This window comes from Rhea americana, unplaced genomic scaffold, assembly GCF_003343005.1.
Source record: "Rhea americana isolate MKP2758 unplaced genomic scaffold, rheAme1 scaffold_149, whole genome shotgun sequence".
NCBI classification, from domain to species: Eukaryota; Metazoa; Chordata; class Aves; order Rheiformes; family Rheidae; genus Rhea; species Rhea americana.
This window is the reverse complement of record NW_028185583.1, coordinates 220,575-242,703: the sequence shown is the minus strand read 5'-3', so window position 1 is coordinate 242,703 and position 22,129 is coordinate 220,575. Positions and strand designations below refer to the sequence as shown.

The window sequence follows — 22,129 nt, the reverse complement described above, 5'->3', positions numbered from 1 at the left end:
CCGCGGGCGGCGCCCCTCCTCGCCGCCCCGAGGCCGCGGGGACCGGCCCCGCGCCGCCCGGCGCCACTTTCCTCCCGTCGTGAGCGCCGTCCCCTCGGGGGCCGGCGGCTTGAAGTCGTGTCTGTGCCCGCGATAGCGCTTTCTCTCACCCTGGTGCCCGTCGAAATTCGGGTGTTTCGTTCCGTGTTTTCAGGTCTAAAGGACGCCAGCCAGGACGCAGCTGGGTCCCGTTAGCTGAAGCTGCTCTGGCTGCTAGGGCCGAAAAGCCCAGGGAGGGCTGCAGAGCGTGTTTTGGAGCAGGCATATCAGAGCTCCTCATGACGCTGCCCCATGCGTTTCCCTTGAWTGGTGTATTAGAATTTTTCTTTTGTACCTATATTACCTCCTAGTCCTTCCTAAGGATGGTTTCATTAACAAGTGAGGCAAAAATTTCCGAGTCAGTATCCCTCCTTCCACTAGGAATTAACCACTGCAATTGCACTTGGGAAGCTCTTGGGGTAAAAGCTGGCCCTTTGAGACAAAGTAGGCACCTTCTAGGATTTAGAATAACTTCTGTGTAAAATGAGAGGAAGTGAGGATCCRAGTTTACAGTATAGACATCTGAAAGTGGTCAAAGTGAAATAAATACATAATCAGTCAGACAGTTGGGGCTGTTTCCTAAGGTTGAGTATTGAAGAAGATGAAACTCAGGGCTCCATATTGCCCATGATGAAAATGATGCTTGCCTGGTTGCAAATCAGCACTACTCTGATTACTAAAATGAGATTGTGGGCACATACTTCCTGGGAGATGCAAATGTTTTAAGATACAGCCATAGGATGTGCTGCACAGAGGTACCTAAGAAACCACAGTGCTATCAGGAATTGTTTTTTGGGGAGGTAGAGCACCTCAGAGCCCTCGAGGGCACTGAGGAACCTCATCTGCTGCAGCATCCATTAGGGCAGCAGTGTATTGTTGTGTCTGCAGCAAACCACCACGTCCTCTTATGTTTGTTCCTCAGGGATGCTTAAGATGAAGCAGGCCATTTGCTTGGGGAAGCTCAAAGATGTGGATAATGCTTGCTTGATGTGCAAAGAGGGAATGAAAGCCTGGATATTCACACAGGAGCAAAGAGCCTGCGTTAGATTCAACTTGTGGGGCAAAAAAAAAAAAAAAAAAAAAGCAAATAAAAAAAACCCTCAATGTGCCATTTTTCTGCATCATTTTGTGTTTTACTTTTTTCCATATCTACTTTACCCCTTTCTGTATCTACTTAAAAGTTACATTCAAGGTAATTTGTGTTAGGAGAAAGGGAGGAGGTGACTGTCAGTGGTTTGTTCAAAGAAGAATTACTTTTAGATGCAAGGCAAGGTTTATTTCAGTATCGTCTGGAAGAGTGCTGTGTGAACACCTTCCAGTTTGCTGGGTAGATGAGGTACTTTAACCTGGACACAGAGGGATCATCACAGAGGTTGACAAGTTTTAGACTAAGGTCTAACCTCAATCTTAGGGTGAGTTTGGTTGTCAGTGTAACTGTTTGGAAGCCTACCAATGAACTTCATTCAGTAAATGAGAATGGCAAATCCAGTGGAAGCAAAACGATGGTGTTTTCAAGGACAGGTTGTTATCTGGATTTTCTTAAATAGAAAATTTAGGTGTCCCTATTGCCCTACTTCATTTTTCTTTTAATTTTGAGGATGTGCTTCCTGCCAGCAACTGACAAGAGCTACTTTCTCTGGTTGTTATTTTGTCATAATCTTTTCTTTCATTCTGTATTTTCTCCACTGCTGCTTCCTGTATTTTCTTCCAGYTGCTTATTGGGCACAACCAAAATACTTATCTATTGGCACACAACTGATGATTCTTTTTTAAAAAAGAGAATTGTACATTAAAGATTCAAAGCTATTAGATTTTTAATGTGGTGGTTAGAGAATTATTTTAATACCATGATCCCATTAAAATAACCTGCTTTTTCATTCTCCCACTAACCTGGACAACAGTAATGGGGACAGAAATGTGAAACACTTAAGAAAACAATATGACTCTCGTTATTATTTTTCCTTATACCTCTTTCTCCAGCTTATTAATTTAAAGTAGGTCAATCATTTACACCAGATGTTACCTGTGCTCCAGCTGTTCCATTTAGAAAAAAACGATTGGCGTTTTAAATCACATGCAAAATGTTTGTTTGTCTTTGTTTCTAGAGTGATCCAGTTCCAACCGCTAAAGTAAAAAGTTGTGGTTTATGTCGCACATTGATCTTTGTTGGCTAGATTCTGACACGAGTGGAGCCGAGGAGACAGTTTTGTCTATCCACTGATCTCTGATGGAGTGTGTATACTCCATGAAGAGTTTGCACTGTCTTTTTACTACCACTTGATCTATCATTCTCAGTGCATGATCTGTTAAAGGCAACATTTGTAGAGACTGTCTAGCTAGGGAGAATATAGGGCTTTCTAAAAGCAGCTTTGGCAGTAGCTCATAAAATCCATCTGCATGTTATTCTAGATCAGTACTGCACCTATCTTGAAAGTGCAGTGAGTCTGACTGCGTTCTCCCGATGTTTATGCTGCCTTTGCTTTCTTACCCCCCACTCCTTCCTCTGTTACTTGTAACAATTTCCTGGTATTGCTTTACAGAACCTCACTTCATCAACTCTGGTCCTTTTTGTTAGAACAGTGTATTTTCAGTTTTTCTTTTTTCTTAAAATAGGCCTTTTCTGTTAGGGCTAGTGGTAGAAGATTACCAAATTTCCCCTTCAGGGCTGTATCATATCCACCCATCATTGTGTCTGGCATGGCCATCACCTTCAAACACTTTCTTTACTTCTGGTAAGACCCCAGGAGTTGGTGTTCTTCCTCGTGAGTGTCAGTGGCACGATCTACACTTTCAATTTATACCCTAACAAAGTGTAAAGTCATCAGATTTCAGTGGTTCTGTGGAAGGTATAGCCTGTGCATCACTTAAACATCATAGTATAGCCCTAACTGACAACTAGCTAGTTGGTATGAGCATCTCTAGGAGATGAGTCAAGAGGAAGTGTTCTCCCAAAATTTCAGAGTGGCTTTAGAGCTGCTCCATGAAACATTGCTTGAATTAAATGCCTTCAAGCAGCCTTCTACATTCAGTAACTGGATTTAAACTCACCTTAAGGGCAGATCAAATTAGCTGCGTTTCTTGATTTGCTTAGCACAGAGAGGGCCATTTGAAATGAAGACTCTGTTTMAATAGATTCCCAGAACTTGGGCAAAACCTGGATTTGGTGGCACGGGGTCAAGGGCAGMTCTGAGTTTGATTGGTGAGAACCAAGCTCAATGGAGAAGGGAGAATACGTTGTTTTGTATCAGCCGTCTTTGTGCTCGCATTGTCATAGGAGAGCCAGCGGTACTGTTTGTGACAGTCCTCTGGTCCCAGCTGCAGTGACTGCCGTGCGCTGCTGCCATGTGACCATGCCTGTTTGCCTCTGCATGTCCATATAGACAGTTTTCACTTTCCTCTGCTTCAATGCTGTATTTTCTGCTGTAAAGCCAGTAGACTGAAGCTAAGAGTCTTGTATTTTGTTCCAAAGGTGGTAAGGTTGTGGTGATGTGCATCTTCTGAAARGGGAACTTTTCATCTCAGACCAGAAGCCAAAAAAATATTTTCTCCATTCTGCTTATGAGTACTTTGTGTGATTGACACTGTTATACTGTTGCAGTTCCTCTTGAGATCTTGCTCTGCTCTTTAGTAAGAAGTAATAGTTTCAGGTTATTTGTTCCGCTGCAGAGAAGTGCATCTTTCAGGTTGAGAGGTGAAGTCCTCATTTTTGTTTCCATGCCTTTCATGTGTCTCTAATGGCAGAAGAAGAAACTACCAGAGAATTCAGACAAATTCACCCATATATCAGGTTATATTCCAGATGCTGGAGTGCAAGAAAGAGTATAAGGCAGAGAGAAAAATTACAAAAAGATACAGATCAAGGCTCATACATTCCAGTTTATTCTGGGAATTCTTGGCTAGAAAAGTGGTCCTTAGGAGGTTAATTAGCAGGATGACAGATTCTAGTTTTTTGGATCTGATTTCCAAATACACCATACAAGATTCCCACCAAAGTCTATGGGAATTGGACTCCGTTTCTAAAGAAGGCATCAGAGGTGCCTAGGTGTTAGCCAACCGGAAAATGCTACTATTAGCTAACTTTCTGTTAGAAAGGTGGAATTTCTCATTCAACGAATGGGGAAAATGGCAAGATGCAGGGTGAAGAGCCTCATGATGTGGAAGTATACTTATAACTAGAATAACCATTCTTGCTATGTTATATAAAAATAAGGAACTTAGCAAAAACATGATTCTCCATTGTATCAAGCATGACTTGTTTACAACATAAATCAAAGTACAGAATTTTGCAAGAAGATTAAGGCAGATAATCTAGGATGGAAAACTATAGCAAAAGTTAAGACAAATAGTCATTGTTGTGGATTTAGAATCTAAGCTCAGCAACTGTGACTGAACGGTGTGGTTTCCAAGAAATAGTGCACCCTTTCCATAAATCCATGTTCATATTTTTCCATTAGTTTGAAAATTTGAACTATCAGGAATAGGGAGCAATCATGCCTAGAGGCAATTTGACAYATGCTTATAAAATAGGAGCATCTAGTTCTTTGTAATAATCTGAGCACACACTTAGGTCATCATCATGTAGTGTTAAATTGTATTCCTGTCATCCTTACGTATAACTTGTAGTTTCAAAAGTGTGTGAGGAGAAATCTAGCAATCACAATACTTTTTACACTGCACACTGTGCAAAATGTTGAAGTCTGTCTGTGTAACTGTTTTTGTTTATAAGAGTAGATGGATGCAGAAGGAAGTAGTGTGTGCCAGAATCTAGTCACTCATTTCTAATAGGAGTTTATACAATATTGTATGCAAAATAAGAATCTGCCTATTTTATATTGGACTAAAGGATATTGTTCCATACCAAATCTTGCAGAATAACTCGGTTATGTTCTTGGTATTAACCCAGTTTGATTAAGTGTTGGATAAACTGAAAGCACAATGATTTACAAACACAAAACATGTATGCTATTTTGTTTATACATGAAACAGTTTCTTGGRCAGCACTTAACAGTCAAATGTTTTGACTTGGGCTCGGAATAAAAAAGTATTTCTGAATGTGATAGTGATCTCCATAGTTAGCTAAGTAGAAATTGGATTGCAAACATTTGCAATATATGATTTAATGTGTATTTTGCAGGAACATTTCAGCAGCTCACTGTGTGTTCTGTTCAGCATTTTGCTACTGGGTGTATTTTAGTTTCCCATGGCCCTTGGTATTTAGCACTTCCTGCTAATGTGTGGCTTCTACCAAGTAACCATTTAATATCACATCACATCTGAAGTATGAAGGCTGAATAAGCTATTTAAAGAGTAGCGGAAAAAAATTTTTACTCATTATCTTTACTGAATGTAAGTAATTTGTTCTAATAAATATTTGGTTTGTTTTTAAAACCTAAACATTTCATCAGTCAAATTCATTGTTAGCATAAATCATTTATCTTGCTTTCCCTCCCCCTACTGCCCTTCTYGCCGTCATTCCATGAAATAGTAGACACCGGATATGGTCAAAAGGCTAGAGATAACTGGCAGGTTTTTTAAAGATTGGAGAAGAATTTGCATTTTTTCCCCTCTTCCTTTGTGAAGTGGAAATCTTTTTAGTGCCAGAAAACATATAGGATTTCAAAGTTAACTAATACCCATATTAATCTTACTTCTGAATTTCTCTTTGTACATCTTATAGTGTCAGACAAAATTGYCTTCAGCAATCTTTTATTTTTTAACCTAGCATTGTATGTTGCTATTTTTAACAGATGCAAAAGTTGTTTTTTCTCAGATACTATCAAACCAGGTGGTTCCTGAGGAAAAACATCCAGAAGAAAATAGAAAATCCTGATTTCAGTGTTCTGAGTTCAGTTACTTCTTAATTTGTCTTTGAAATTGCCAGTCTTAAACCACCACAGAAAGAGATTTTCTAGCTTTTCATTCATGTGGAAAGCATTGTGATCTTTCTGAAATATATACGGAGTTTACAGACCGTGAACACTTTGTGGTGACTGAAGRAAACTTTTTCCTGTTTGTATAGTTTTCATTCAGAAATAGATTTTTCATATGTGTTGCATAAATGCTATGAATGACTTTGGTTAGGATCTTTTGAGTTTAGAAAGGCTGAAGTAGTGGAAATCGGTATATTTTAGCAATACCAAATCCTTCGTATAGCAGGCTCAGAAGCGTTGGTACTGTTTTAGTACAGCTTGAAGTGTCACTAAAGCAGAGCCAATGTACATTGCAAGTTGGCCTTGTTCTCAGTTAGTTTATAGTAAAAGCAGCTAAGAGCAGCATAAAACACTGCAAACTTTGTCAGTAAGGTATTTTTTGTCCTCTCCTCTCTCATTTCTTACATATTTCTGGCACATTTCAGATTGCTCTTCCTATTTCTTGTGTTACAGTTGAAACCGCTTTACCATACTCGGAGAAATACATGGCCAAATAGCTAGGGCCTGGGAGGGAAATGTGGAAGAGGAAGTACTCTGCCGGAGGTGGTAATGACTGCAGCTCAAATGCTAAAATATTGCATTCAAATGACTTCTCATTGAAATAATGAGATTTTGTTTGTTTGTTTGTTTTCTGCCAAACAGTAAYATTTTCTGGTTGGTTTTAATTAAACAAGTATCCTATAGCTTGCATTCTACATTCTTACGTTTTTTAATATCTGCACAATTTACAATATCAAGAAGAAGAACTTATTTGGGAAGCGTGGACTCTTATTGAAAGTAATTGCTTTTTCTTTCTTTTCAACTTCAAGTATGACTTCAGTCATACACACAAATTATATTAGCTCCCACTTAAGGAATTTGGCCAGATGCACAATACCACACATAGTTTCTTTTAATGGAGTGTATCAGTTGGTAGCTCAGTTCTGATACCTTTCATCAGGTTCTTCCTAYCAAACCATGTCTGGTTCATAAGGAATCCATTTTTTTTAATTCCTTTTTCCCTGCTCTTTCAGCCTTCTTTTTCTTACTAGCTTCTAGTTTTCTTTACTCTCCACAACTTCCAACAAATCTCTCTCTTTTTTTTTCTTTTTTCAATAGTCCGTATACTCCATTTTGATGATCCCCTGACTAGGTCAGGTTGTGTATTTATTAGGTTGTTCCCTGCTTATTGAAGTCTGATGCACTCCAGTGTTTCTCAAATGTTGGAGGATCTTCGACCTGCAGTATCCAGAGACTGAGATATGAATGGGACTAGGAACTTGTGATGCCAGCCTATTTTCTGGATGTCACAGGAAGATAAAGGCCAGCGTTTGTACAGGCAGAGCAGGGACTCCTTCAGTTTTAGTAATTCATTGGAAAGGGGGAAAGAGAGGTCTCCTACAAAGTTCTGAAAAGAAGGTGTGTGAAATATTAGGAATAAAGGAGGTGTTTCTGAGCCTTCCTGAGATACAGCTTAGCTTGGTGGTGAGGATTGGAGAAACACTGCACTCTGGCATGATTCTGTCATTATTTAAGATTGTTAAGTTAGCTGTAGTTTTTCTGAATACAAATATATCCTGACGAAATAATGGTTTTGGCAAAATCCATTTTTTGTATAAACAATTCTGATTTTAGCCACATTTCTGCTTTTTTCAGGAAAAAGATCTGGCAAAATTTGAATATGGCAAATTGACACTTAAAAACATTGGTAGAAGCTTTTTAGAACTTTTCATCATACGAACATTGGAGTTTTTTTTGTTCTCATTTGGGGAGCAGGAGCAGGTAGGAAGGCAGCAGAGAAATGTCAGAATTTCCTTGGCACCAAAATTCCGTTATTCAAATGAAACTCATGCTCCTATACAGTGAAAGTGGGTATCAGCACCATTTTCTTTAGTAAAGGCTAAATCACTAGAGATCAAGTTCTTTAAAGGGCAAAGTGCCTTCTCTGGTAAATAAGAATGCCCAGCACTTCATGGAGCCAGGCCCTAAAGAGCATGTGGAACATATCCAGCTCTCTAAAGCGGGTGTGTTTTCTTTTTCCATTTTTGGTGAAGAATCATAGCTTTTAAGGTACATCTGTGACTAATATACACAGTACTCAAGAAAGTTACAGGTACCAACTAGAACTGATGCTGATGTATTGTTTTGTATCATCCACAAGCACAGTAAAGAACGGATTGTAGGACATTTGCAGTTGAATGTGTCCTAATTATAGGCTTTTTTGTGTTCAAACACAGGCAGCTATATTTAAACTTTGTAAGTGAAAGGATAATTAGCAGTCATCTATTTGCTATTTATTTATTTATTTATTTATTTTTACTGTTGCCCAGTGTCACTGCTAACTATTAATATTAGTGGTTAAAACTGCTGATGAAACAATGAATCTTTTATCTGAAAAAGAGTAAGTACTACCAAAGCTTGGTAGGAAAAGGCAGTGTCTACATGTCATAATTCTGACTTTTTCTGTTTGAAAGTGGTTTTGGCAAGCTCAGAAAGGTTAGGTTTGAAATATTTCCTATCATTTTTACAGCCGAACAAGTATAATCCCTAGGGGATCGGTGACAATTTTGAAGACATCTCAGGTCATCTTTGGGGCTAGAACAATTAATATCATGAAGSAGGATATAGTGTTTTTGTTATTTGGGCTCTACACTCCTCTGCCTGATTTTCTCTGAGCAGGATCTCCAAGTCTGTATTCTTAGCAGTGAGAGGAGAGGGAGAGTTCAGTTCCCCAGRGGCACAGCATCTTTCTTCTATCCTTTTCCTTTTGAGCCCTGAACGTTTAAAAAGTGATGTCTTCCTGTTATGCCTTGCTGCCARCAAAACTGAATGGTAATATTTCACGTGGTGTTAGTGAATTGCAAATTCAAAAAATATGCTGCCATCCAGCTATTTAAATCTTTGGAGACACATATGCTATATTTTTTTCCTTGTTCTTTATAAGTTGAGATAAACAATGATTTTTGATCTGCAAGTAGCAAAAATCATTTGAAAGAATGATTTCCAAAGGATTGATGYATTAATTTTCAGAGCTTTCTCTTGTTTATAGAATCACCTTGGACTTTGTCCGAAGGGATCTTCACATGTGAACAAGTTRATGTATATATGACTTTGGAGGTGATTTAATGTTACAAACCAACAGCATGTCACTCRCGTCACTCTATGGTATAGATGTTTGTCACAGGGCACATTATAGATAGATTTTTCTCTAGGACAGCACTATAGGCAAACATACTCTTCAACTCTAACAGAGCTTCAAATAGTGTATTAAATGTACATATTAAACATTTTTCTCCTTAAACAAAGGCCAGTGCCATCTGACTTGGTTCACAGCAGAACCTGCTTTTTCARCTGAGTAAGCAAGGTAGCACAATAGGTTAAATTGTAACAGGAAGAGCAGGAGCGGTTTTGAAGAAGGAATATAGAAGGTTTTTAAAATGGCTCTCAGGAGCACAAAATGTTTACACTGAAGAGGGTTTCCTTCCCCCCTTGCTGCTTCATATCCGATGGCTGCAACTGTACTCCAGAGGGACGTGTTGTACCATAGCTTGTTCATTTAATAGTTTGTCAGAAACAGCAACAAAAGGCTGCATCTTTRCAGTGCAGAATCTGCCTGACCTAGGGTGAAACAATAGAGACGATATTTCTTTTTCATCTGTACGGATGATAGACTTTGGGCTGAGTTTTGGGCTGCAGACATGCTGCCTACTCTTCTTCAAGCTGTGTGTCAAACAGCTCTCCTGATCGTCACCAGGCCCTGGAAGAAAGTTCCTCATAACCTCCACAGGGATAAATAAACCCTTCCAGTCCATGTACATGTACATGGTGGAGCCAGTGGCAGCCATCTCTGCAGAGCTGCTGGTCCTTGGGTGATGGCCTGTGGCAAGCCAGCTCAAAATAGCAAGACAATTGCCTAATAGCAACTTAGGCAGTTACTTTAAAACTACTCTTAAYTCAAGTTGGGTTAACCAAAATGTAAATAAAAGCACTTTTTTACAGTATCTAGAATAACACAGTTGCCAATGTTTTGAAAAGACAAAGGAAACATCACTGAAAGAGTGACTGCTGGAATGCTGTCTGCAATGGGTCTGCTGAATTCARGGTGACGAAGACCTGTCAGTCTTAGTCTTGATGTCAGTAATTTAAATAAAGCTTTTCTCTTCTGGTGTCTTCTAGAAAGTTTGTAACTGTGTTGTCTGGCTTAGATGTTTTTGTGCTTTGATGGGAGGCTGTCATTTATTAAAATTAGAAATTGTCTATTGCAAGAAACACATGAGTTGATATCACATACATTATTGATAAATAAAAATAGCTCAGTAAAGTTCACAGCTTTTCCAACCATATTGCATTATTTTGCAAGGACTATGGGGAAAAAGATATTTGTTCCACTAGYTCTAGGCCAAGAAAGGAAAAGTGGTGCAACCACAGAAAGGGATATATGTAAAAGGGGTTTCTTGGAAGTAAGGTTTATTGGGCTGGGGAAACAGGGAAAGCTAYTCAGCTGGAGACACTTAAAGTCAGACTTGGAAATGCACTGAAAAGTATGTGAAAGAAATAGTCTTGCAGTGGCAATGAGCAGGGTATTTTGCATTGTGTTTTTTTATTGTTCTTTGGTTAGGCCAAGTCCATGAATTCAGGTGAGGGACCCAGGACTGAGTGCACAAGCTGTCCAACTCCACTGGCTGCACTGGGCTAAGGAGTTAAAAATGAATCTTGCTTTTTGGTTGGGTAGAAGAGTCGTGTCTGTGTTTTCCCATCTGTGGCTGAGTGTCCTTCCGTGCCTCCTTTAAAGGCAGAGGGAATCAAATGAGAAAGGAAGGAGATTTCCTGGCCAGCAAAAAGAGAGTGAAGGGATTTGTACCATTTGGAGACTGCCACTGCTGTATCTTCATAGAGAAAGTATTGGAGTCCCATAAATTGCTCAGCCAAGCTTCTGTGCCGTGAGGTGGCTCTACTTCTCCAGTTAATACAGAGCAGGGAGTAAGCATGTCTTGAGAGAGCTGCGAGAAAGGGGAGAGACGCTTAAAAGCTCCCTCACAGAAAGAGCCAATGCACCAGTAGTTCAGGAGTGGGCAGTAAAAACAAAAGGACAGGGAACATTTACTCCATAGCCTGGAGAGATTTTGCTTATTTTCCTAATGATTGTGTAATTCATCATGGCAGAAAGATTTCATTGAACAGAACTGACAATAAAATGAGTGAAACAAAAGGAGAAAGGCAAAGGAAATTCTCCCACAGTGTTTCGAAGAGAAGGAGTTGTGTTATACTCACCTTTATCCTAGCATTAAGATAAATATGYATTTAGATGAACTCTTGTAAAGTCAACAGGATCTTGACAATGACAAGTCCATTGAATAAACAAGTTTTGTCTGTTTTTAAGCCCATTGCTATTTTTAAAGAAATGGCATCAAGGAGATTTTAATTCAGGCGCTAGTTAATGAATCAAGTTCTAATATTTTTTAGAGCTCTATAGTTGTGCTYCAGTGATTTTGTTTCAGGGATATATCCAGTAGAGCTAATCAGACACCAGAAAACTAAACTACAGACATATCCTATATAGAGCAAGTGAGATTTGACCAAAATGTTTTTGTACAAATCTTTATCATAATAATGAGGGAAAAAAGTCCGGAAAGAACTGTGTAAATGGCCATACCATCTCTCTTAGACTAAGGATTAAGTGCTTCAGATTATGCATATTTAAAAGAAGGATCTGCAGGCTGAAAAATGCATGCAAAGGATTGCTGAGTCTAATCCTTTTAAATGTCAATAATAGCTACCAAAATAGGCATACCTTTCAATGGACCTAATCTCCATATTTCAATGGGAGCTTAGTCTTTCTGAAAATGAGTTGTTGCAGGACTGACTTTCACGTTTTCAAGTGATTTGGGATTACTATGAAAATGATTTGGCCAGTGCAATAATCATAATGAGGAAAAACCAGAAGACTATTTCAGTGGTATTTGATACATGCCAGATGTTTGGGTGATTCATTCTGAAGCTGACAACTCCTGCAGTAAAAGCTTGTGTGGTTCAGGGATTTGAAATTCCAGGTTTATATTCTAATGGAGTGTCCTCTGTTGGTACTGCTCTGAAGAGTATCATTTCCCTAAGTTTTTTGCTCTGAGCCCAGGGATTTCTGTAGCAGCACTGGACATTCTTTGACTCTTATGGACAGGAGACATTGAAATACTTTGATACAGACCTGAATGTGTGTTTGTAGTAGGGGTGCATATTTTAAATATAAAATTCTAGCATGGGTTCTTCTGTTGAGCATTCGTGATATACAAGGGATAACAGTATATTAGGTATGCCCCATCCATAGGTATTCATAGTTTCTTGGTATGATGATGAGTGTATTTATGAAACTTCAGTCCAGTTYATTTAAATGCCATTTTTCTAAACCACTGAAATACAAGCATCTAGCTGTCAGAATAGCAGAGCCTTCCTTTCTTTACTAGAAAATATAGCCATAGGTAAGGAAGGAACTAGCTAGGAGCTATGAGACATCATGAAGAGAAAGTCTTAAGGTGGGCCACAGGACACCTTGCGCTGAACAGGAACATGGATTTAGATCTCTGTATCCTGAAGCAGTTTCCTTTGCCACAGAAGGAACAAGAGCTGGGCACATGGTTCCTTTCTCCCCCCCAAGTTTGACACTTTTGTTCTGATTTCAACATAACTGAGGTAGTGTTAGTGGATCATATGGATGTTTTGATCTCTCAGTAAATGCACTGCCTTTGAGAAAAAGAGCGAACCCAGCACTTTTWGCACAGTGAGCAGTGCTGAAGCGAGCATGCAGCTTGGGCTATGACGACTTGCCTGTGTGATCCAGCTAAGCCATCACCATTACTGTGACCAACCCGAATCACTGAACACCAAATGTTCAGCTACTRTGCAGTCCTGTTCTTTTCAATACGCTAGTACACATCCACTGAGGTCTAATGCAGTGTTTCTGGTCTTGTGATTTCATGGCTTTCCAATATTTATTATGATTTCAGTTTGGCTCTTACAGTCACTGTTTTTTTTTCTTTTCTTTCTTTTTTCTTTTTTCTTTTTTTTTTTTTTTTAATGGTTGCTGGGCGTCTTCAGTGTGGAAAACTATGGAAAACATGATCCTGCCATACCCAGGCATTCAGAACTCGGAATACAGAGAAAGAGTCAGAGAAATCTATTGTTTTTTGAAGAAGTGATAAGCTTTTTAGGTCAGCCTCATGGTTCTGGAGGCCTGTTTCAAGATGTTTGTGTACTTGTGGCTGGCAACGCTGCTATAGATTTCAAAGAGCTTTGGCTCATGCTGAAATACATTACTCCAGCTTTCATCTCAGAAAGACCTCTTCAAAACCCTTTAAAAAGATTCAGTGACTTGTAGTTCAATATCATAATSCCTTGGGAGGCAACCCCTCCCCCTTTTTTTTCCACTTTCCAGCATCTTAACAACGTCCTGATTTAAGCAGAGAGGAGAAGTATTAACATGTTTTGTGGTTGTCTAGGCTTAATAAYGATCAAAATAAGTGAGCCATCCTAAGTACTTGGAGATTGTTTTCCAAAGGAAATTGAGCAAAGTATATAGTGACTTCTACCTTTTTTTCTGCAAAAGCCATATGAAGGTGCACTTGACAGTGTGGAGGACTCCAGTCATCCCAACTTTGAGCAAGAGGGTCTTCTTGTGGAGTGGGAATTTTGCTTGGATCCCTTATGCCTAGTTAAGGACGGGAAGAGAATGGGATTGTACAGGGTCATTCCCACCTCTTTTTCCCCGGGAGTGCGAGTGAGAAGCATGCTGGCTCTTCTGTGACATGAAAGATTTATCTCCTGCCGTTCAACTAGTCCTTTTTATTATCATATCAAAGGAGTAATTAAGGTGAGGGGAGATCCAGCGGGAAAGAAGTACTGGCTCAAATAGCAAAGGAACACTGAGAGGCTCTCCAGCAGGGACAGAAGCAATTACTTCTTTCCAAGTYTTCCTCTGCTTTTGTTAGTTCCTTGATAATCCCACTAGTATGTCCACAGAGAAAATGACCTTTTTCATCTAGAACAGTCACAGGATTCTGCTCTGCCTCTTCCACTTAGTCCTCAGCAAATTCCTGCTTTAGATTCTGCTCTCTTGATTTCTTCTCCTGGGAAAATCTGTATTCTCCAGTTCCTTTGTGTTGGAGTGCCCAATAAGTATGGAAAAAGTGGGAAGACATAATGGCTCTTCATTCATCATCAATGACCGCAGGAAGACTCCAGCCATCTGCCTGTGGTAGCCTGCAGAGATGGCACGCTGGACTCTGACCAGCTCTAGGTGTGCCCTCCTCTAGAGGTGACAGAAGAATTGCCTATGGGTTGGGATTTTCCAGCAGGGCCATGGAAGAATCTAAAAACACAGAGTCTACTGCAGAAAACTCAGTAGCACTGTACTTCACAGCTAAGAATATCTTTATGTTTATTGCAAAATCTGGACTTTAACTTGTTGCCACAACTAAAAAAGCTTTCYGTTAGCCCAACAGTGCGCATTGTACCACATGCTCTTAATTTTCTCCTCAGTTTTATGACTCATTGATGCACCTCCTATTATCTATGACCTATCTATGAGATATGCAAAGCTGACTGATAGGAAATTATGGTAGGAAAAAAGTCTGTATGACAGAGTTTGTATCTCAGCAAGACTGCTGCTGTGTGAGGTTCATACACTAGATGGGGCGGTTGTTACRCTGATCAGCAAGCGCATTCCCTCTCTGGGTGTCAGATTTCTGACTGGACCACTACTTTTCCCCATGAAAGTGAGGATTTAAAATACAGCCTTGTTTCTGTGAAAATACAAACCCTTTTGTGGCAGAATTAATCAATTACTCTGAGCCGTTACTGTTTCAGATGAAGGCACAGTAGAGTCATTTTTAGATTTGGTGTCTTTAAACATAAACTCAGCTGTCTTTAAGATCATAAAACTAGGATGGGATAGGATGGCATCTTTTAAAGATTCCTGAAGGCCATTTGTGTTTTAATCCATAAAATGTATATTTAAAACAAYATAAAAAGTAATTATGAGCCACTGTTCTTCACTCAGCCAAGGTAATGCTGCAAGCTTTGCATTCTCAGTTGTGCTGGTGAAACTTAATCTCCTTGTGGTATTGATTCTGTTGTACTTTGGTTGAGGCTTGAGGTTTTCGTATTGATCTGCCAAAGAAAGTGCTGAAGAGCAGGTGAGGTGCATCTATGGTCAGTGTTGTCTGGGAACAAACAAGCTCTTATTCTTTGCAGGAAGCCTATTGCGCACCTGGACATTGATTCATTATGAGAGAAGTCTGCTTTAATTAGAACGAGGTTCTCCAGTTTTTGTACAAAGTRCTTTGTCCTTGATCCACAGCAAGATCATAAATGCAGACTTTCCAGCTGAGTTGTTCATTTATTATGTAGTCTTCTGAAAAAGAAACCATTAAAGAATAGTTGAACTAAAAAATTTGTATATGCTGTACTCTAGTAGTCTTCATCTAAAGCAAAATTCAATGGGATCTTTAAACTGGGTGCAGAAATATGTCTAGACCTCCACTGGCATTGTRCATCAAAGTAAGTATTGCTTACCTTGATATTTTCCCAGCCTACTGGAATTTTAAACACGATACGTGCAGTTGCAAGTGCAGCTTTAGAATCCCTTTTCTGGTCTAAAGAGTCTGAAAACAGGAACTCCTTTTTCCAGTCTAAAAATTCTGGCATTGGAGTAACTTTTCCCACAAGCCTGAAATGCAGCAGTCACTCATCACTTTCAATTTAAAAACAACTTAACATYAGGAAATATTTCTGTTTTCCCCTTTTCTCATTTATTCTTGGAGGAGGAGAGGCTGGGGGCATTTGAATTCTAAAAGGATTTTTGCTTTTAAAATACATTTCATGATAAACACCCCAGTAATGTTAAGYAGATCACAGAAAATTAGTAAGACAACAAAGACAGCAATCAAAGACAATGTCATTAACATTCATATATGCTAGTATGTGTGCAATAGGAAACTTTTGCTATATGAAATAATACAAGCATAGGCATTATATATATGAGTAAAAGAAAACAGTAGTTCTCTTATCCCATAACCTCATGCTGTATTTTATTTTTTTCCAAATGAAACATTAAAAAAACTTCTACCAAAAGATTTTCCAATTATTTGTTCAATATTCCCTGAAATGATTATGAAATATGATTATGAAATGATTATGAAATGATTACGAAATATTTTCAATGGAAAATGTCTGAGATAATTTATAGAGTGTATTTCACATACATTAAAGTAGTAATCTATCAGATTATATAGTACAGTCTTTGCATCACCTACAAACAAAATCAGAAGACACATCACTCATCATTATCTGTAAGTCCTGTCCACCTCCTGCATAGATATGCAGATGAAAAAATTAAGAAAAAGGGGGGAAAAAAAGAAAATAAAAAGGAAGAAGAAAAAAAGAAAAAAGCTCTTCCAATATTTATTATTAGCCAGATTCAAGTAGAGGAAAACACCTGAAGACAAGCATCCAGCAGCTGTACACTCCCAGCAACCCTCAAGCTACCATTKTAACATCTCCAAGACTGAGAAGCCCAAACTCATTCACTCCACAGCAACCATGAGAAGTGTTTGGTGGCTTACAGCACGCAAGTAAACCAGTGGCTCCAGGATATCCAGGACTACCAGAGATTTTCCGAAATCTGTGAGCCAGCTTTGTTTCTAGAACAGTGTGGTGGAAGATATTCATGTCACTTTATTCTGGTGGAGGAGGCATGGTGTAGCTCCATCCTGGTCTTGAAATGTGTAGTTGATACTACCATATGTTAAGATGAAAAGCGTATCTGTTTTTCACCATTTTGAAGATTATCTACTAGCTTATTTTGTACTCACATGCAACACTGAACTAAGGATGCAAAAGACAAAATAGCCTCCTGCCTTCTTTACTGCATTCTTAGTACAGTCCAATATCTGAATGCTTCCTTTTAGGTTAGCTATTCAGAACATTTCCCAAGTGTTTTTTCTCCTTGATTTGGATATAAAAGCTGTAAAGATGTGTAACGGAGAATCTGCATATTCTGGCTAAGCAGATTAGAAGGTTGCAGTTGGCTTTTCTTTTATAAAACAGAAATGTGATAGTTAAATCACATTTAACTTTCTTTTCTTTCATAAAATAGAAATGGGATAGTTAAATCTGTAGCATGAAAGTCTTTTAGTGGACTCAAAAAGTGATGTTGATTCCTTAGTTATCTTTAAACTGCATTATTTTCCAAGTGAGGCATGAGAGAACATTCACAGAAAAACACTAAAAAATTTAAATTATAAAAATATTATAGGATCGATATAATTGCTGGTTGGCACGACTGATTTCTCACACAGATAAGCATTGACAGGATTGGTCCTTTATTTAATATGGGCTCATTGACATATGCAAGGGCAACATAGACTTCTTTTTAGATCAACTGCATCTCTGCCTTGACATCTTGTAAACCACATAGCAGCAGCTTGACAGCTTGTACTTTCTTAACTGATTCTGGTTTGTGCTCATCATAACCACATCACTTATGTGTTTTCTCTCCCTATAATTGCTGGGCCTCTCTATAGGTTCTTGTGTTTAGTTTGTGGGATTTTCAGGGTCAGGAATTTTTGTTGTTGTTTATTGATTTCTGTGTTAATCAGAACCTAGTACTGTGAAATTTCGAGCCTTGACATACAGGTCATGTTATTCCTGCTACAAGTAACCTGTACTAAACTGGGTAATTGCTGCCACTAGAAAGRAGTCTAATTTCRTAACAAACATAACCCAACTCAAGAAAAAATCCTACACAAATAACACTTTTGCTATTCTTTTATAGATCTTCACCAGGACAGCAATTAGTGAATTTACTAATTGAAGTGTAAATTAAAAGATCAGGAAGGGGTTTCTAATTAAGCTGTGAGTTTATTCATCCTGCTGGACGGTTGAGAATCCTAACTTGCTCTCATCTCCTCCATTGCTTTGTTTTTCTGGATAATTGTTAAATATCAGTCATTTAGCTAAAGCTGTATTTTAGAAGGAAGCTTCTCTCAGCTTCCCTGCTGGAAAGAATAGTATTTACAACTGACTGGAGGTATTCCTTTACAGTAAGAGTATTGAAAGGGAGAACAGGCAGGCACTTGTTTTGCTGGCAGCCCTCTCGCAGGTGAGCAGTGAGTCCTGGATTGTCCTCTCTAGACGTGGAAGAAGTTTTTTGCTTTCTTTACAGTAGCACAACTCTTTTTTAGGAGATCTTTGCCCTGGGGTCTGCTGGCAGGAGGTGGGRACTAGCTGGCTGGAGAGGCTGCGTGGATATGCTGAGCTGTTTCCTTTGTCTGCATCCCTGGAAGCCAAATAGGAAAGAAAATTCATCACCTGAATCTGTATCATTGTTTCCGTGTGGAACATATTGTTGTGCTGGGCAGGGGGAGTGTGAGGAAAGGAATTACACTGGCCATGTGTGCTGTTTTTAAAATAAAAATCATGAACTTATAATTTCTGTATTTCCAGTTCAGTTTGAGATATGGTTGTGACAAATGGTCAGGTTCCCAGCTGAGGCATGCCTTAGCAGCAGTGCTCTGCTGCCTGGCTGCAGYGCTAAGCTTGGTGCCTGAGCCCAGGACACCTACACTGATGGATGACCTTGGTTTTTAGGGAGAGTATTTTGAAAATCGCTGTTACCTGACAGTGCTGTGGTCTCAGTGTGGCATTTTACAGCAGAAGGTGGAGTGCAGTTAGACTAAATTTCATCCCCAAGAAGACTCCAGAATGACATATGTTGAACAATTAGTGAATAATTGGATGATAATAAAGTTAGTGAATAAATAAGAGCAAATGTGTGGCAAATCATTTGATTTTCTACTTTCGAAGAGGTGAGTGGCCTAAGTGAAGAAAACCACTAGACATTACCTTAATGTATCTTAACTTCAAAGAGTTTTTGAGACTGTTCCACATGACTGTCTTATATGTAAGCTAAGGAAGCATGGCCTAGATGTAATCTCCATGAAGTGGGTGTGCAACAGTTTCATAAATCTATCTTAAAAAATATTTCTCAGTAGTTTTCTATCAGATTAAAAGTGCATCTCAAGCAGGATCTTGTAGCGTCTGTCCTTGACCCAGTTCTACTCAATACTTTGTTTTTGATTTGAATGAAGGAACAGAGAATACCCATGAAAAATTTGCAACTGATACCAAGCTAAGAAAGCTGCAAGCACTCAGGAGGACAGCACTGGGAAAATAGTCTTCATAAATCGAAGCAGAAGGGTAATAGAGATTTCTGTTAACTGGCATACTCTTGCTTTGTGTTGGTTTTTGTACAACAGCCACATGCAAAGAAAGCATTATCAAAATCCAGGTTTCAAATCATTTGAAGGGTTAGTCACTGATAAGTAATTTATGCTCAGTGCTAAGGTATTATGTGATTTTAAAACAAAGATGTTTGAAAAAGTGCTTTGGAGAAATGTTGAAGCTACTGCATAGAAACAGAAYATTTCAAGTTTTCATGAAAATTTTTGGAGCCCGGAGACTCTTGTACTTGAAGATTGTGGTCCTGAGAAAGCAAGTAGAGAGTGGCAGGCGTGGGAGGTTATGATTGTGTCATATGCCCACACTGCTAAACAGAAAGCAAATTCAAGGGTGGGAATTATCAAAAACTGTTATGCTTGTGCATAAAAACCAAGATGAGAAAAAGGACATAAAAGAGGAGACAATCTCCACTGTAGTCCCATTGTTCATACTGACTGCAATGACAAAAGAAAAAGWTATCAGCCATGAAATAATTAGCTATTTCAATTTCATTATGTTTTAATAATTCAAACATTATTAATAATGCAGGTAAAAGGAACATTTTATATGTATTTTTGCCAAGATCCCTCTATAATGTTCTCTTTTTCAGTAAAACAAAGCAGATTATACTTCTCAGCACCCTGCAATATAAAGAGAAGGACAACATAGTTACAGAATACCTAAAATACGTAGCAGCCTTACTAAGCTTTTTGATATCACTCTCAAGAGGGCAGCCTTCCTGCATTTCTCARCATGGTCTCTGGGCAAGTTTAAGCAGTGTGTTCCTGATGAAATTGTGTTATTTTTAGAAATAAATGAAGCAGGATACATCATTTTCCCTCCTACACCTTTGCTGATGCCTTAGCATACAAGACCTGTGTTCAGCAGTTAATTACAGCATACTAGAGTGCACACCAAAAAGGCACTGCAAGTGCAAGTGGGTGCTTTTGTCATGGTAAAGAAAAGGAACAATGCTGTGCAAATGTCACTTTGGAGTTCTTTTTATGTCTGATTATCACCCCAGGAATACAGTGCTGACTTGTTTGCCACAACAGGGATTAGACTGCCTCACATGACACACCCTGTCAATGGATGGCCAGGTGAAAGGCGTGCTACAATAACCAGGATATTTTGGGTAATAGCCTGATGGAAAGCAAGAAATATCAAAACATATCTTGTACTATACATTTGGCTCATTTCTGAACTTTTTTTTTTTTTTTTTGCAATCTTGTATGTTGTTCCAGTTAGGAGGAGAAATTGATGTTAGAGAGAGGATTTTTTTCTTGATTTAATCATCTGGTTGTACATCAAGTTCTTTTTCCCTGAAGACAGCAGGAGTCAAACAACAGGACACAGTTTCRTTGCTCACAGCTCAAAGTCTTTTCCAGCCAGCACTTGGTGCAGAAGCTCTCCTTAGATTTTTCTTGGAGCTACATTTCCAGAGTTTCATTATTGCCATCTGTATCAAATTCTCTGGTCTTCCTGTCCTTCTTTCCTAGACATACATGCTTCTGCGCAAAGTAGCATTTGCTCCCAGGCTTTTGAAATGGATTTACAGCCTGCTTTGGGGTTCTTCATGACATGTGTTTCAGCAGTGGATGTTCTCATGTTGCATTAACAGTATTTTACCCTCTGCCTCTGTGCTGGAGTGTTGTGACAGTTTTGGCTGAGAATAAACAGTTCCAGCTGTTGAATTATCAGCATTGTTTCCTGAAACGACTGTGGGGTTTTATTTTTCTTCTGATATATTGACCAAACTGTGATTTAATAAAGTGCTGCCTATGGCAACCCAAGTGCATCCTGAGCTGGAAAACATTTGCCTTGTCTCTTCTTTCAGCAAAAGCAGGTTCTCTCTAATGCTTATTTTCCCARCACCTGCATATGGCAAATCTCCAGCTTACCATTTGTCTGATGTGCTTTGCTGATATCAGTTTGATTCTTTATTTGTCATACACATTTTGCAGTAAATTCTGGCAAACATATTCATTATCAAATCAAAATAGAAATAACTGATGCAATTAACTGGCCACTTTCATGGCAAATATATTTTTGTAAAAAATACAATATACCTGTTCTTTCATTCCCTTTGGGTGCATTTGAACTTCTATTTTCATGCTGGTTTTAGAAAATCATCAAGCTGTACAAGGTACAGTGATCCTCTGTGTGGTACCCTAACACAGTGAGGGCAATAGTTTGGCAGAATTCAGAGAGAACATGGTCATATGACTAATGAGAATGTTGAGAGTTAAATTGCACATAAACTAATGGATAGTCAATTCACCACACCTTCTGCTCTTGAGAAGTGAAATCAGCCTCTGACTGGGTGCAGGTATGAAGCATCTCAGATTGGTACTATCTGGAGCTGTGATTCTGGTCTAGATATCTCACTAGAGTAGGTTGATCAAACATCGGAATTTCTGTTTCCTAAATATCTTCATTTGAATAAGGAAACAGCAGGTGAAGTAGATACAGGGAAGAAAAATAGATGTTTTGTTACAGAGGTCTCCGCTGATACTAYGTAGACCAACAGGCTTAGTCATGCTGGACTTGGTTCATTGCTGTACAACTCATTCAACTTGACCTCCTGCCCTTGAAGTATGAAAATAATTGCAATTTTATGGAAACTCATGGGCTGAAGTAATAGTAACACTGGACTTGAACAGACAAGACATAAATCCATCAGATCTCACACAGATACCCATTGCTCATGCAGGTACTGTAACCCAGGCTTTATATGGGTAAAGTGAATTCCTTCTCTGTGGAATAGAAATTGAAATTAAGTGAGGACCCAGTCCCAGGTCAGTAATATAGGATGTAAATGTACAGAGATATGCTTTAAAAAAAAAAACTTCTGTGGAAAAACACACTCAAGT

General features: G+C 38.9%; 1 protein-coding gene across 1 annotated transcript in view; it reads right to left on the bottom strand.

Moving 5' to 3' along the window:
- FUCA2 (alpha-L-fucosidase 2) overlaps positions 1-319 on the bottom strand; it is a 16,845-nt gene extending 16,526 nt beyond the window's left edge. Inside the window, exon 1 of the mRNA XM_085299296.1 lies at positions 150-319. Coding sequence (XP_085155422.1) covers positions 150-319 — 170 coding nt within the window. The remainder of the gene's footprint in view (positions 1-149) is intronic.
- Between the last annotated feature and the right edge of the window lie 21,810 nt (positions 320-22,129).